This window comes from Rhynchophorus ferrugineus, unplaced genomic scaffold, assembly GCF_030347505.1.
Source record: "Rhynchophorus ferrugineus isolate W39M unplaced genomic scaffold, kcgeb_rfMv2 rfM3, whole genome shotgun sequence".
NCBI classification, from domain to species: domain Eukaryota; kingdom Metazoa; phylum Arthropoda; class Insecta; order Coleoptera; family Curculionidae; genus Rhynchophorus; species Rhynchophorus ferrugineus.
This window is the reverse complement of record NW_027472582.1, coordinates 43563800-43580484: the sequence shown is the minus strand read 5'-3', so window position 1 is coordinate 43580484 and position 16685 is coordinate 43563800. Positions and strand designations below refer to the sequence as shown.

General features: G+C 29.3%; 1 protein-coding gene across 3 annotated transcripts in view; it reads left to right on the top strand.

Moving 5' to 3' along the window:
• Window positions 1–16685, top strand: part of LOC143193313 (potassium channel subfamily K member 18) — a 133406-nt gene that overhangs the window by 43799 nt on the left and 72922 nt on the right. For 2 of the 3 annotated variants that reach the window (XM_076399461.1, XM_076399462.1), the window contains 3 exons: window positions 10009–10225; window positions 10456–10659; window positions 10714–10828. In XM_076399461.1, coding sequence (XP_076255576.1) covers window positions 10097–10225; window positions 10456–10659; window positions 10714–10828 — 448 coding nt within the window. In that variant the 5' untranslated portion in view covers window positions 10009–10096. The remainder of the gene's footprint in view (window positions 1–10008; window positions 10226–10455; window positions 10660–10713; window positions 10829–16685) is intronic. The other variant, XM_076399463.1, reaches the window with a different exon arrangement.

Below are 16685 nucleotides of genomic sequence, written 5' to 3'. Positions count from 1 at the left end.
AAGAAACGCCTTTTAAAACATGAATAAAACATTTTTGTTTGTTGCTTGTTTAAGCTCATCTACTGAACGAATTAACGGTTTATCTATAAGTGCATTACACTACACTACTATACAAGAACAAATGTTTTGATTTATGTGTCTGTGTCATATTATGGTGTTGTCCAAAAGTTGTAAAACTTATAGGTATATAATGGTATGTAATTTCCTTTCGATTCTTTTAATTTCCTGAGTGAAATTCGATATTTGAAAGTATCCTTGTAAATAATCAGTCCTGTAATATTCACCTACAATAACTCTTAGGACTTAGTTGTGGAAAGCTAGTATTAACCAATACATTCTCCTCTTCTTGATTGACTATAAGCATTCTGGCTGTATTGTAAGATAATATAATATATTTTAATAGTTCCACAATACACTTGTTGTTTCGATAAGATTTTTTGTAGTTTATGAACAAGGCGGTTATGCCATACTTTATCGAAAGTTCTACATCTAAGAATATAGCAGAATATATATTTTTACATTCATAGGTTTTTTCAATTTCATCTGTTATTACCATTAAAATAAACAATAACAATGTAGACAAAAACATTAAAAATAGGTGTATGCTATTGAATAGTATTTATGATTTATTTTTAAAATTTCGTTGTTTTCATATTATATCTATTATATTAAACGACAGAATACACATAAATTAATTATTTGTAGGTTTTAATGGATTATACTATTGCTCTATTGATTTGTTTTTAGGGTTTTCATTGTGGTTGGTTGATAATATCTTGTCGAATATTGTATTGTCGAGCTTCCTTCTACTAATCTTCTGCTAATCTATTTTAACTTGTTTTCCACATGCGGACTAAAAACTCAGTAACAAAAGAAAATTAAATCATTCGTTTTAACTCTTGACGCAAAAGTTAAGATATTAATTGCCTGCAATATAAGGTTACTGCTTTGTTGTGAACTTTATTTACTAAAAATACTTAAAATAGCTTAGAAGTTAATATCAATAAAATTTACATAAAAACTTAATACATTTTACAACTATTTTTAATAAAATAATAAGTCTTCAGAACTTTCAATTACTACCAGTACTTAAGCAAGGAAAATATTTCTTATATTTTGTTAGTTCACCAGATATCTGATAAATTCAAATTATTAAAATTAAAAATAAATTGATTGAAGTTTATATTGGGAACCTTAAAAATCTGCTTGCGAAAATTCACAGTCCTTGTAAATAAAGCACAGAGGTTTCTTGTTATTTTGGAATTTTGTTAATTTATATTATTCCCATAAAACGGATATTATTTTATTTGTTGCAATTATTCTGTTGTTCCTAGAAATAATGTAAAATGTAACTTTATAATTACCATAACTCTTTAATAGTTCTAACAATACGGGAATTACCATAACTAATACAAAATCTTAAATCACACTTTTCAAAATTAATTAAAACATTTAATGATTTCTCATAATAATAAACTAACTCACCTCCCGTGTTAATACCATTTCAAATATAATACCTAATGATTTGTCTTCCGATTTGAAATTGCTCTGCCCGTATTTTGCCGAACAGCGCTGCCAAATTTACGGCAAAACGTAAAATTACACGTTTGTAATCAATTTACGTTCATCAGAAATGGCAAATAATCTATCGCATTAGAATTGGAGCCGGCACGGGCAGCGGGTCGGCAAGGTCCAATGAAAACAGATTTTAAAATATTTATTTATATATTATATGTCACCGATCTGATGGTAAATCACCGTAGCTTAATTTGAGCGAATTTCCTTCCAGTGGAATTTACTTATTTGCATGACATATCACACAAAAATTTTAGTGCTAAATATTCTTCCTCCGCATAAGCTTTAACAGTGCAAATTTCAAGACCCTTGGTGCTCCCGTTGTCCTCAGAAAGGAGGCTAAAATGTTCTCCAAGCCGATTAATATATAGATATCTGGTAATAGAAATTGAAACTAATGGAATAGTGCTTCATTTATGACCTTAATAATGAGTATTTAGAGGAAACCTAGAAACACGTCAGTTCAGTTGGTGGGACCACTTTAGTGTATGAAAGAAAAAAACAGACCGTTCTAGTTTTGAATAACCTTAGGCTATTTATCATATAGGCTTTCTATGATCTTAAATCGTGTCCTTTTTGTGATTTTTGTGATTTAATCACAGGAAACTGTGAGAAACTCGTTAACTTTATAATAAATAGGCATCTCTAAACCATTGTACACTGTCTTTGGATTTATTCCCCAACTATGCACTGATTGACGTATCTTAAATGACTGACTTCAGAATGCCTGGCTAGAATGATTGGCAAGATAAGCGTTCGAAAGACACACATTTTGGTCTTGATTTCTCTGCTCGATTCGTATCCTCTGCTCCACACGCATCATTTACAGAGGAAAAGGTTCATTGACTTTTTATGGCAGTAGCACTTGGAGTACTTAGATGTATCGATAAATGATAGAATATCAAGTCCTAGAGTAGTTAATATCTCAGTTTGGCCTTTCCGGTATATTACTGTTTAAATAATTTATGTGCTTTATTTTTTTTATATCAATATATTTTAATATTTTGTATATTCTGTTCAAACGTTATTTTTAATAATGAGTGACGAAAAGAATCGTAAGAACGATTATTATTTTGTATCATCTGCACCGTGTTTCTCTGTGCTGTATACGTAAATCTCTAGATTTAAAAGTGTCACCAGCCGTAACAACCATAACGTACATTATATCTAACTAAGTGCTCTCGATATGGTACTTTGTCTGGTTTAGTAAAAATAACGTAGTTGTTGTTTTGTAATATCTAGGAAAAGGCGTTGAACAAACTGGACAAATTGTTTAAAATTTTGCAAAAAGGTCCCCAAAGTTGCTACAATTTCTCTCTCCTCCATCAGATCCGTACGGTTGTATAGACAGCGTGTACTAATTTATGTTCCTTGTTATCCATAAAATAGATTTGAAAAATGGTTGAATCGACATCAGTAATTGTAATCAAAGAACCAATTTGATGATACACTTGTCCTTGAATCTTAATGTTGATTGAAAATTACGACTATCCTAATTCTGAACAATGTTTGTTACTCCAAATAATGTCATTTGAAAGTTAGAATTAAATTTACGAGTTTTACGCAAAAACAATTGAGATGTGTTTTCTATGGAACTGGTGGTATAGTTAATAATTGAAGTGAAACTTTTTCTGATGCACAACTAAGACCGGCTAATTGACCGTTGTACTTAAATGCATGATAGTGTTTGCATATTTTTTCATATTGCCGATGACGACTTAAGCTTGTAGTGAATAGTCTATTTCGGCATCATACTCGAACGTAAAATTCCTCCCGTTGTCTCATTCTATTATCGCGAAGACGTTCATTGTGCCTGGTCTCTTAAATTTGCATTATTTATCGGTCAAGTATTCTTCTGTCGTTCTGTTTAATCGATACTCATGGACTATTTCTGCATTGTGTCTACGTCGATCTATATTTATTTTTCATTTTCGAGGATGTGATGTTTTGTTTTAATTAATACAGAACAAATAAATATAAATACCTATTAATTAAAGAGTATCGACAAAATTTTACTAACGCAACTAAAGACATTGGTAATAAAACTGACAATGACAATATATCAAAATATTATGATATGTTGGCAATGATATTTTTATTAAGTATTGTAATAAATTAGATTTAACTTGGTCCGTCGAAGACATTCACATACAGCACATTTTAGTTTTAATATTACAATATTATTTGTACAATGCAATAATAAATATAATATTTACTTTATACAACATATAAAAAGAGTCATTATCTTAAAAAATATTTTTAAAAATTTCCAGAAATATATTCAGGCATTTATCAGGTCTGATAGTGACTATAAACCATTCTCGAATACACATAAACACACAGACATAATTTCATCAAAATCGGTTCAACCATTCAGATTTCATTTACATATACACAAGATTACAATAGTATAACTATATTATTTTATATACGATTAAAAGCAATATATTTATATTTTAATTTTATAACTTTTATTTCAGTGTATCTCAATATTCATATCCCACCTCAAACTCTGACACGAATTGACAAACCTCAGACCCCACCAACTGAACAACAACCATAGGGCGAGAGAGGTCCGAATATAAATTGAAAATGCGTAAAATTTCAGTTTTAATGAATTCAGACCCATGGGATCGAGTTCGGGGGAAACTCTGCAATTTGGACGACGGGTCTCGTCTAAACAGTATCCGGAAATTCTGCAATGTTACGTCTGACTGCTCGTTATAATATCGCTGGAATTTAACTCGTATTTTCCTCTTTAGTCGTTATTTGTATTAAAAATATTTTACTTTTTATGCCCGTTTCAAATTAACTATATCTTGATCATTTATTAAAATGTTCATTAGAATTCGTATCAGATTTTTATATTTTTTTATCCTAGATGTAGATATGTAACATGTTTATTGTAGATAAAATAAATAGTTATATAATATAGTATTAATGGTAAAGTTTGAAAGTTATTAGCAATTTTCAAGAAATATTTTGTCATTTAAATGAGTTAGGATATTTATCGTATTATTAAATCGTATTTCAGGCATAAATTCGTTTTTATTTTGTTTGTGGGTACCTTTCAATATTTATTATATGAGATATTTATTATATATACGCATATTTATGAGAATATCAATAAGAACAACTATAGATGCTGATTTGAAAGAAACCCATTACATCTGCATCATATGTAATTATGCTTCCCCAATTTAGCTATTTGGGCTGCTACATCAAGTTAAGGAATTATTGACCCTTACTTTAAATACATTTATATGATAAATTTATTTCAATGGTGTGATGCAAAACTACAGCGACAATAATAGAGGTACATTTTTTCTATAAGATAGAGCTCAGATTCCAAGTCACTGTAGGAATGTTCGTTTGTTGTATTGACTTTAGTTGTTTGAAACACTCATTACTATTTAGTGCAAAGAATTTGCGTGGGTATAGGAAACAGTGTTTGATATAAATTTCTTTATGTAAGTTTACATAGAATCGATGGCAGGATGGACATTATATTAGGTTAGGTCAAGATTATGTGGAAGTGATACTGGAATGGAGTGAAATAGAAGAGAGAGTGAGAGGTTGTCCTACTGGTCTTTAATATTGTGGGATCGTATGGTCTCAATATTCGATCGTTGTCACCGCAGAATACTGCGGATGTTTTTATGGTAACCTAAATAGTTGTAGGTTTGTCTGCTTCGTAAGTAGAGGCCTAGACACGGGAAACTAAACAAGACGTAAGGTTGGCTGGTTGAGCGCAGGAGCACTCAAATAAAATGAATAACATTTCAATTTAGTTTGGATATGTTTTACGATTTTGTTGTTAATATGTTCGTATTTTGTTGAGAAATAGGTTTGGTTAATTTATATCAACTGATACTCATTATATTGCTCGAATGTACTAATGTACTTTTCTTATTCACAAAATATTTGAAATTTTTTTATATATCTCAATTTTTTTATTTATTAAAAAATATATAAACAAATTGAGATATTGAAAACATTAATGAAAACGGAAAAACAAAATAAATTTATGTGCAATATGGAATTTACATATTATTTATATATTTCTCTTGCACCTTCTTTGTTGTAGATTGTCTTATAAAAGCGATTCTTCTATTATTTTTAAAAAAGGACAACATAAAAACTAATCTATTTTATTGTGACATAATGTACGTCGACACTGTTGGCTATCGGCCGCAACCGTTCTAGTCTTGGATAACCTTAGTCTATTTATCATATTGCTTTCTATGATTTTAAATCGTGTCCTTTTTGTGACTACTCGTTGCGTTCTCCATTTGAAAAGTCGATTTGACTACAGGAAACTGTGAAAAACCTGTTAACTTTATAATAGATGGGCATCTCTAAACCATTGTACACTGTCTTTGGATTTGTTCCCCAACTATGCAATTGATTGACGTATCTTAAATGAATTAAACTTCAAAATGTCTGACTGGAATGATTGGCAAGATAAGCGTTCGAAAAACACACATTTTGGTCTTGATTTCTCTGCTCGATTCGTATCCTCTGCTCCACACGCATCATTTACAGAGAAAAAGGTTCATTGACTTTTTATGGCAGTAGTAGATGTAACCTTTTTCTTCTGATTTCGCGATTCTAAGAAATCCATTCCATACCGTTAAGATTTGCAATAGTAGACAATTAGTCAGTAGTCAATACTTTGGTCTTCTTAAGTAATTCTTTATATTTTATTAATTCTCGATCTATATTACTCGATGTATCTGCAAATTGAACTATATCATAAAGAGCGCCTTATCATTGAATATACCGCTTTCTTTTTTATTTTTTTAATCGCTTTGACGAATATCGTCTTTTCACGGCTATAAACTTGTATGGTATGGATATGGTATGGTATGGAATTTAAAATGGACATAAATTCAAGGTAATAAGCACAATAAGGTTAAATGTGATTTGACCGGTAATATTAATTTTAGTATGAGGCAGCCTTAAGCATACACAGCCCTAAACTGGGTAAGGCGTGAACATTCGTACTGACCAGTATGTAGTAAATCGAGATGAGGGCACGGTGAAGTCGAAACGAGTACATATACCGCTTTCGTTAGCGAACATCAGATCAATCAAGGAGGTTGAAGTATTACATTGAGCTCTATGTCTCCTTTTAAAGACTGTTCACATAATTGAATTAGCTATTTGAAACGCAATGAATATAGTCTCCTCCTTGATGAATACCTGATCAACAAACACAACCTCTATTCGGTCTACATCCTCCCTGCTCTCTTCAGCCTGTTTCTTCACTAACTCAAGCTCTCCTCGCACTTCAAGTCCGATTTCTATGATTTTTATATGTTTATAATAATATTTTCATTATATGTTTTCACGTTTTATTGTGTCCATAGCGAAAGCAGTTTTCTTGGAAATTTTGGAGCGTTTGTAATTTTACACGTAATAAGGTGCTTTCTAAAAACATCTAATAAAGATCATATAAGTTCATGAATTATAGATTCCATGATATGTTAATAAGTTCATGTATAATTTTTCTTTTCGAACTATACTAAGGTATTCAATAAATCTACAACGAAAGTAAAACCCTTAATTATAGTTGAAAAAATGGCTTCATTTTCATTATAATTTCCTCGATTTGTAATACTTTTTTATTTTTATTTCATATATGCTCAATCTTTCAATCGAAGCTTTCCGAAAATCTTGTTTTTCAAAAAAAAAATGGAAGTGCGACAGGAGCTAATGATGATGAATGAACTAGTTAGTAATAAAGGTTGTTAACATAGTAATTAGTTAATAGTTAGTAGATATTGGTGATTACGTGCGTTATTTTAATTAACTTATTTTCTCCTTTCAGCAGGTCAACTTTTTATTTTTCCGATTATTTCTGATGTTGACATAGTCTTTCAGGATCCGTTATATTGTTATTTACCTAACTTGCTTGTAAACAGATCGAAATAAAATTTTGCTTAAATTTTTATGAGCTATGAAATATTAAATTAGCGCTAAACATTTTACTCTAGTAATAATGATCACATAGTCAATAATATAGGTTGGACAACCTAGTGTATATGGAATTTATTAATTTTGGAGAGTTATATTCTTGAGATTTTGTAATATTCTTGATATTCTTTTTTGAATTATATCACAAATTCCTAAAACTAAACATAATAGTCATTCTTGGAGCTTTATAACAAGAATTTATATATTTTTGTGTAGAGGAAAATAACATAATTGTCTTATTTCTGATGCTATTGAAGTGGAAGCATTGCGTTATTTTATTCGATTATATATGCATTAATATTGCATTTTACTACAGTCTTTAGGTCAAGTTGTTACTCATCAAAAAGTGATTATACGAATAAGCAATAAGTGATTGTACATGGAATCGGCTCATGGAAACTCACGGCTCTGTGTTGTAAAATTCATACATACAAGTTCTTAATTTAGAAGTCACTATCCTACTAGTATATATTATACATTTGATAATATAAATATAACTGATAGATACTTGATAACATTACCGTTAGCAATTTATTCATTTTGATGAAAACTTACCCCTACATTTTTATAATGTTCGATAAATTTTAATCAAACTTTATAGGTTAAAGTTAAAAAGTTCCGAATCAAATTTTACTAGAAACTGTTTTACGAGTTAGTTGAAGTACTATACATAAAGTAGAGTTAAGACTGAAAGCAAATCACTAAAAGTTTAATTTTATTTTCTGGTCTCTTAGTACCGGACGAAACGCCGCCTATATTAAAAAGTTTATCATGGTGTAAATTGAAATATCTGAAAGTTAAAATGGGAGGAAATTATTTTTCTTTGTATGTTACTGTGCGACAGAACAATATAATTATAATTAAATGATACTGAAAAAAAAGCATTTACAAAACAAATGTAATGTACTTATGGATGAATGTAGAATAAAAATTAGTTAATATGAACAAAAATTACTGTTGCAAATAGATGAAAACTATGCATACTTGTTAATAAAGTTTGGAGATTTGGATATTTAAGAAACTGATGATGAAGTATAAAATACTGAAAAATTATCTGGACTGAACAAATTGATGAAACATCATAAAAATATCCAAAATATAAGAGAGATCTCTAATGAAATGTATTCAATAGATCCATATTATGTTGTTTGATTTAAATTTAAAATAAAATAATAATAAAAAAAATAAAAATGTTTTGATGATTGACGTAAATTTGATGTTAAAGAGCCTCGCTCTGCTCTGGCAGTCGTTGAATAAGATGGGTTCTTTTAGTGATTGAGATAGTTTAAGATGGACTGTTTCAACGATTGTAGACCGCCATACTTTATCCCACCAAACTTTTATTAAAATTAATCATTATTAATTTAAAACTTTTACATAAGAGCGCACACTAAAAGTAAGTTGACCCTTAAGTTGTTTTAATTTGTGAATAGCTTTTGAATAATAGTGGATATTTTGTATTTCTTCTCTATTTCTATTATTTTAAGTTCTACTCTCTACAGTCAACAATTAATGCGAAACGGGCAACTAGGAAAACGGTCAAAAATGATCAATATCAATGACAATGCTGGCCAACTTCTGGTTTTACCAAAAATATGGACAAAGTCGATATTAGTTTTCCTCAATATTTAATACTCAAAAGCTCAACCATATATGTTGTCTCGTCCAATAAAACAGTCGTCACAGATCATAGATGACGTCGGATATAATTGCAGTTTTTTGATAACGTAAAATTCAAATCAGCCTATTAAGTTCGATTTGTGGTGGTATTAATTTACCATATTGCCAATTGTTGATGCCGCTAATTTCGTTAATGCCATATATTTTGATGGCGTGCATTGGCTTTTTTTTCGGCGAGCTATAAAAAACCTCATATATAGTGCGTTTAATAAAACAGCGAATCCACCTCCTCTAACTTTATAACATAAAAGCCTCACAATGTTGCCGCATCAACTTAGAGTTTTAGTTCATTTAGGCTTTGACATATAATAACAATTTAATCTAAAAAAATTAATAAAACATACATACATGCTTCGGTAATTTCAATCGGAGTAATAATAAGCAATGGTTTATCAAAACAATCAAAGTGCAAAAACAGCTTTTGCCGGTTTATAACCTGTAATTATTACCACTAATTTTTTGGCGAATTTTGCAGACGTTTGAGTACCAAGCGAGTTTTACAAGTTGAATTTGTTGCATATTAGAATATGTCAGACAGCATTATATCTCTTTAGGACTAGAATAAAATGAAAAGAAAAGTGTTTTTAAAACAAATTTACAAATTGCGATAGGGATACATTCGAAAACTTGGTGACGTCAGTTCATTGTTATTTTGAATATATTATTGTTTAAACAATGTATATATATATATATATATATATATATATATATATATATATATTATTGTTATTATTTCCATAAGATTTCATGGCTACTAATTAATTTTTCTTGCAGATGTATTTAAAACTGATAATATGGACCAAAGTATCAGCTGACTAAGACTCAACCTTATATCGTTTGAATATGACATAACCGTGCTAATATGGATAGAAGACGGTCAATGCGTCGTTCGGGAAGGCGTTATAGACGTCCTTGGTTGAAGAAATGCAAAGAATATATGCGAAACTTTATAGCATTTCTCTTCAGCAACGTGGGAATTATTGGTCTCGTGGTATAGTTATATTTTATTAACTTAATAATATGGTAATCTTGTTAGGTAACGTGTTTTAGTTGAAATAGTTTTTTAATTTTAATTACTTAATAATTTTTTTGAATTTTTTTTGGTTTTATTGGACTTATTTATTATCAATATTAAATTATTCAAGCGTCTATTCATATGCGAATTTTTGTCGCCGTCTTTATTCAGTTACTTGTATCATATATCGAATATTTTACTTTCAGATTGGGTACACAATAGCGGGTTCGTTTATGATCCAGGCTCTGGAACGTGGCAAGCCAATTCCTGTTCAATCACAAGCTATGGGCAATAGAACGTTATTCGCCAAAAAATTATGGAATCTTACAATGGAGTTGAATGCTAACGTTAAACTACAGGAAAAGGAATATCGTGCTGCCGTTGATATAAAGTTAGTTGAATTTCAAAAGGTAAGTGTAAATAAAAATTATATAGACAATGGGATCTCTTATCAATTTTTTCAGATTTTTGTTAATTTGACCAGACGGGGTTATGATGGCAGCGACGATGCAAATGGATTCAAGTCATGGAGCTTTGCAGGAGCGTTCTTATATTGTTTGACAGTTATTACAACGATTGGTAAGTTTTCATTATAAGCGTTTAATATTTATACATTGCTATTGTAGTTTCTTTTATTAGTATCATTTATTTAAACATCGTAATCTATATATTAATCGGCTTAGCAAAAATTTCGAAGAAAATGGGAGCACCAAGACACTTGAAATTTAGCAAGGTTAAAGCTTATCGAAATAAGACTATATAGGCATTATATTTTTGTGTAATACGATCTACAAATAAATATATTCCAATAAAAGGAAAAGCAACTAAATCGAGCAACCAGGTATAGTTGTCAGATTGGTGACATAAAATATTTAAATTAACCCAGCAGGTAGCTGTGCGGGCCAAGAAGTTAGCTCGCCGAAAATATCATACAAGGATCGAATATCGCTGTGAGTTAAAAGGTTTTTTAAAGTACACAAAATAAAATAAAGGATATTGTTCGTTAAAATTGAGCGAGTATTTGAATTCGATAAATAACACAACGGTGTTATATATATTTTTTAGTCTCTGGCCAACGCTCTACCAGGTATAATTAGTATAGGTAGGGCAGATGATTCGTTGTTGTTATTGTACATGAATCAACCACGGATGCGTAATTTTTTAACTCAAAATCCGGCAACTTTTTACCGCAAAATGTCGGCAGGCAATTTTGAATCGAAAGAAAAATCCTTAATTTTTTACATTTGAATCGATCATAAAGCAAGCTTGGATAAAAACTATTAACAATAGTAGGGTTGTGTAAAGTTATATATTACATATATTGTAGAGAAAACAAATTAATGTGTACATTCTTTTACGAATCACTTATGATTCGGGACGGGAGGGAATTAATACACCACTTATGGCCTTGGAACAAAAGAGAAACTTTATTTTGATCCCTGGTAATTTATACCCACTCGATACAAGTCACAGCGCCCTCTACTAACTTTTCTTCCTCCTTTCTATACTGGCTCTTGTATCGAGACAAGTCATATATTTAACACATTCTATCGCTATATACGGCTTTTAAGCTATATACAGCTCTGAAAGCTCGACATATGTGAAAATTTCATCTCAACATAGATAAACAAAATTCGAGAATAACAAGAATCGTCTGTTTTAATTGCTTACAAGATTCATATATTCTGGAAATGAGTGTTTAATTTAGTTTTATGTCTGATGAAGAAATAAAGTTCTTGCTTAAGAAGTGTTATTAATTGATATAACTCTGGAGATATAGTACATCATTAATTAGAAGTAATTCTAAAGGTTGCTAAGATTTTACTATAAATATTAGTGTTATTAACTTCTGATTAAATTCAAGTTTCATTAGTAAATGCATTTCTTGAAAAAGCATTAACCGAATATTGCAGGTAATACATACGTTAATTTATACATCAAGAGTTAAAATGAATGTTGCACAGAATATTAATAGTTCTAAAATAGTTTCATAGAAATCTAATTTGTTGGTGACTTGTTGTTTCCACGTGGGACATAAGACAAAGTAGAAATAGATAAATGAAAGCCATAGAAGACAAGTTTATTATGGGCTATCTGCAATGTCGAAATCGAAGAGTGAAACAAATATGCAAAGAACAATGCAATTTTATTTAAAATTTTAGGTAATGGAATAATTCTTTTAATCAGTTTGGTGCATTTATGATTTTTGTATATTATATTAATATATATTTTAGATGAGAAATATGGATAAAAGACAAGGATTATACGAATACATTAATAAAGTAATGAAAATATGCAGAAGTTAATGAAATTAACTACGTAATTTGCATAGATGGAACACATAGGATATATTGAGGATATTATGAATTATTAATAGTACATTTCCAAACATTTTAATGAACTAATAAATATTAATGTGTTTAAATATTAATGCAATAGAATATGAGACTACATGCCATTTTATTCTTTGAACCTTGTACCAATTATTTTGATTATTTATTTTACAGACTTTTGTTTTGGAAAATTAATCATTAATTTATTGATTTTGAAGGTATTCCTTTAATATACTTTTCTAAATTGTAAAAAATAAATTACCTCATTCTGTTAAATTGTTATTATAATCATGCTAAAGTATAAAAAAATGTTAAATAAATGCAATTAAAAAAATGTTAGTGAGTGTTAGATTTTGAGATATTTTATAATTATTTAATATTTTTTAATATACAGACATTTATTATTTTAATTATCTTATACGTTTATTATATTACATTTATTACATAACATTTATATATTTATTACTATTTATTTACTATACATTTATTTATTATATTCCATTATACATTTATTATATAATTATATTTTAATATTATTTATTTTTTATATTATTTAATGTAAATATTATATATCAAATATATATCTGACCTTATATGAAAAATTGTGTAAACAAGATTTAGTAACATGTAATTCTAAATTACTCCATTTACTTTATTATGAGAGAAATATGATTAATTTAATATATTATGATCGAATTTCGGCCACAAGGAGATCGCTGGTATACATAGTAGTAAAACTAAAAGCTATATCTATTAAAGATAAACTAGACGAATATTCCACATTATTCAATAATAGAAGCTTTCATGCATAGAGATGAATTAAATAATTTCCCACTCCTGCATATATATATATATATATATATATATATATATATATATATATATATATATATAATGTTATTTGTCATTGTTTGTTGCCTTCAGTGATAATATGAAACAATTCATTTTGGCAACGGAAGCGATAAATATAAAAAAAATATCAATTTATATGAAGTGAGACGGAACAAAGATAAAATAATGCTAAAGTAGAAGAAAGGAACTTTCCAAGAAGTAAAGCTATACATTATATTCCAAATAAATGCCTTGCTATGTTACTGAAAATAATAAAGGAACTATCATTATTTTTGTGAACTTTTTCTATTTATTTTAGTGTAAAAATATGTTTTGAAAATATTTACTTCGATCAGTTATCTTTTTAAGGAAAGAGAAACAATAATGATGAACGAAATTTGAATAATTATTAAACTTGGATGTCACAAAAATTAATACTGTAAGGTTATTTTTAAACCCAGGGCCTAAAATAAAAATTTTATATAATAAAATAATAATAAAAAAAATTAAACATCTTAAATAAATAAAAGCAGAGATCAATATAAAATATATAAAAAATACTTACTCAATAAATGTCAAAATAAATAATGCAAATAAACTTTCGAGATCTTAACGTCGAGGTGGTCGGGTGATAAATCTGCAAACATAATAAAAACGTACCTGAGCAACCAATTTTCAATAACAAGGAAGAAATCAAAATATAATTGCAATATTATATAGATAGATATCTATTGTCAGGTAATTAAAATATAACCATACTGGCAATCAAAATACTGGCAGCAATAATAGTATAGATAACAATATTATAGATAAATAAATATATCGACAAATACTGGTAACAGATGATATTGATAATCTCAATAAAAGACGATGACAATGGTAGGCAATAAAATGATATAATAACCAGGATGGTTAGCGATATTCTTAGTCCATAGTAGTCAACAATTGTCGGACAATCATAATAAAATATAACTGATAGCAATGATGAACTATGCTAGGTTGGAGTGTGACATCTGCACATGGTACGAAGGGAAAATAAAGCACGACGCACCAGCTTATGTCATAATACTAATAATAATGATGTGCAAGATATAAAGGGAAGTAACGCGCGAGACCTGATGCCATTGAGGTTAGTAGGCCTCGATAGGATTAAGCTAAATTCTTAAAATAAATAAATAAATGTACAGTACTTTTACTAAGAGCAAGCCGAAACCACTTTCGGTGGCGCTTATATATGCTTCTATTTATCTATAGATCATAACTACGCATCAGTAACTTCAGCCACTTTGACTTTATTTTCTGGATTATAAAATAGTTACGATTTATATTTACAGTTGCAACCTTAAAACTATTATCTTTGATTTGCCATAATCTAAGAATTATGGAGAATATACGACGATTCGAAGAAATAATGAAATAAAGTCGAATAAAATATATAACGAAGGATGGATAAATAAATAAATAAGCAGAGCATAATGAACAGAGAATAATAAGTATAAAATAATTAATTGGGAATTATAAATGAAGAATAACAAATGGAATCTAATAAATACAATATACGAAATGAACGCCAATAAATATAAATAACAGCTAGAACATAATAAATCGAGATTTAATAAATAGTAAATGATAAATAAAAAGAGAAAACTGGAATACTCTGTAAACAAAGTCACCATTTGATGAAACTCAGCTTGAGCAGCACAAAACGCAGTTAATATGTGTATAGTCATTAGAAATTGACTTTCATGATGTTCTAACATCCCTAGGACGTGACCACAACTGACAAATATAATCCCCGCAGAAAGGTCAACAATGTTGTCATGTCATTCATGTTAGCCATTTAAATGTCATTGCCATTTAAAAAGAAGCGGCAATCCCGCCTACTTCCTTAACATTATCGTTTTTTTAAACACTTGAGCGTCCCAAAAATTAAAAGGTCTAAAATATCATAGATGTTCGGAATAACTTATGATTTCGTTGAGTGGTACATGTCTCTGTCTCTGATTTAGGAAAAAATATATGGAGAAAATATAAATAAATAAAACTCGCTTTTACAATAGAAAATTTTACTGTTCTTTTGTATTCATATATATATGTAAGGCTTTGTGTTAGAGCTGGTCAAGATTTATATAGAATGTAACAAACCGCGTGTTAGGTATTAACAATGTTTTTTAACAACACGATGGAATGTATTCGATTGGTTTATTTTACCGCATCGGTCAGTTATGTTATATACATTTGATTTCTGAAAACCTCCCAAGAAAAATTTAGAAAGACCATGCAAAACGTTCAATATATTGTGTGCAGTCTGGAATATAGCGCTGGGGTGTTTCTCCAAAAACTTTGAAGCCCAATCAACGACCAAACGGTAGTATTTATGGTCTTTGAGCTGATGGGACAGATCGTCAGAAGTTAAAGTTTAGGACAAGTTGACTTTTTCAATGGTAATAGTCAGTGACAAAACAATGCGTTGAACAAATGCTGTAACAGGGACGTGATGGTTGCAGACTGTCAATGCCAATTTGCCAATCAAAGTTGTTTTAATCCAGCAATCTTATATAACTGTTTAATCCTCTTAATTAAATCAATTCATTGTTTTCTTCCTGATGTTCAACTGAATATTACTAACAATTCCCGAATTTTGATTTTTTGGTAGTACTTTCTTCCTATGAATTCAATCAATTGAATATATCATCATTATATATTCAAGTATGTCTATTATTTTACCATCTGCCAGCTCTACTTCAATTTCGAGTTGTTGTAATTTTGATTTTAATGTGGTTAGATGTGTTATTTTAGATAAAACAGGATTTAATAAGTGTAAAACAAGAATAAGTAGGCAATATTGTTAGAGCCTTGGTTAATTAAAAGGTCGCCATATAATTTTGAAAAAAAAAGTGATATCTAATCTTAGTTAATTCATTGCTTTTCCAGTGAAGAAGTATTTTTCAGCTTAGAATTAATATCCGTATATAGTAATTATCACTTCGTTTAGAATTGAAGAGCTTAATTTTCGAAATTATTTGCAAACAGACATTTTATTAGCACAAATAACAGTCTTGCACGTAGCAGGCGACATCACGTTAACGGCTGTTGCCAACAATCGCCCTAAATTGTTTAGGAACGAAGCTCTTGAAGTTTTTTTTATTTTTAATAGGACATTTTTACGTCTGTAGAAATTCCACACCTCCACACTTCATTTTTACTATAATGGATGCTTAGCGAATAAATTTTATGTATGTTGACGTTCTGGAGACAGTGGAGCTAGCTTT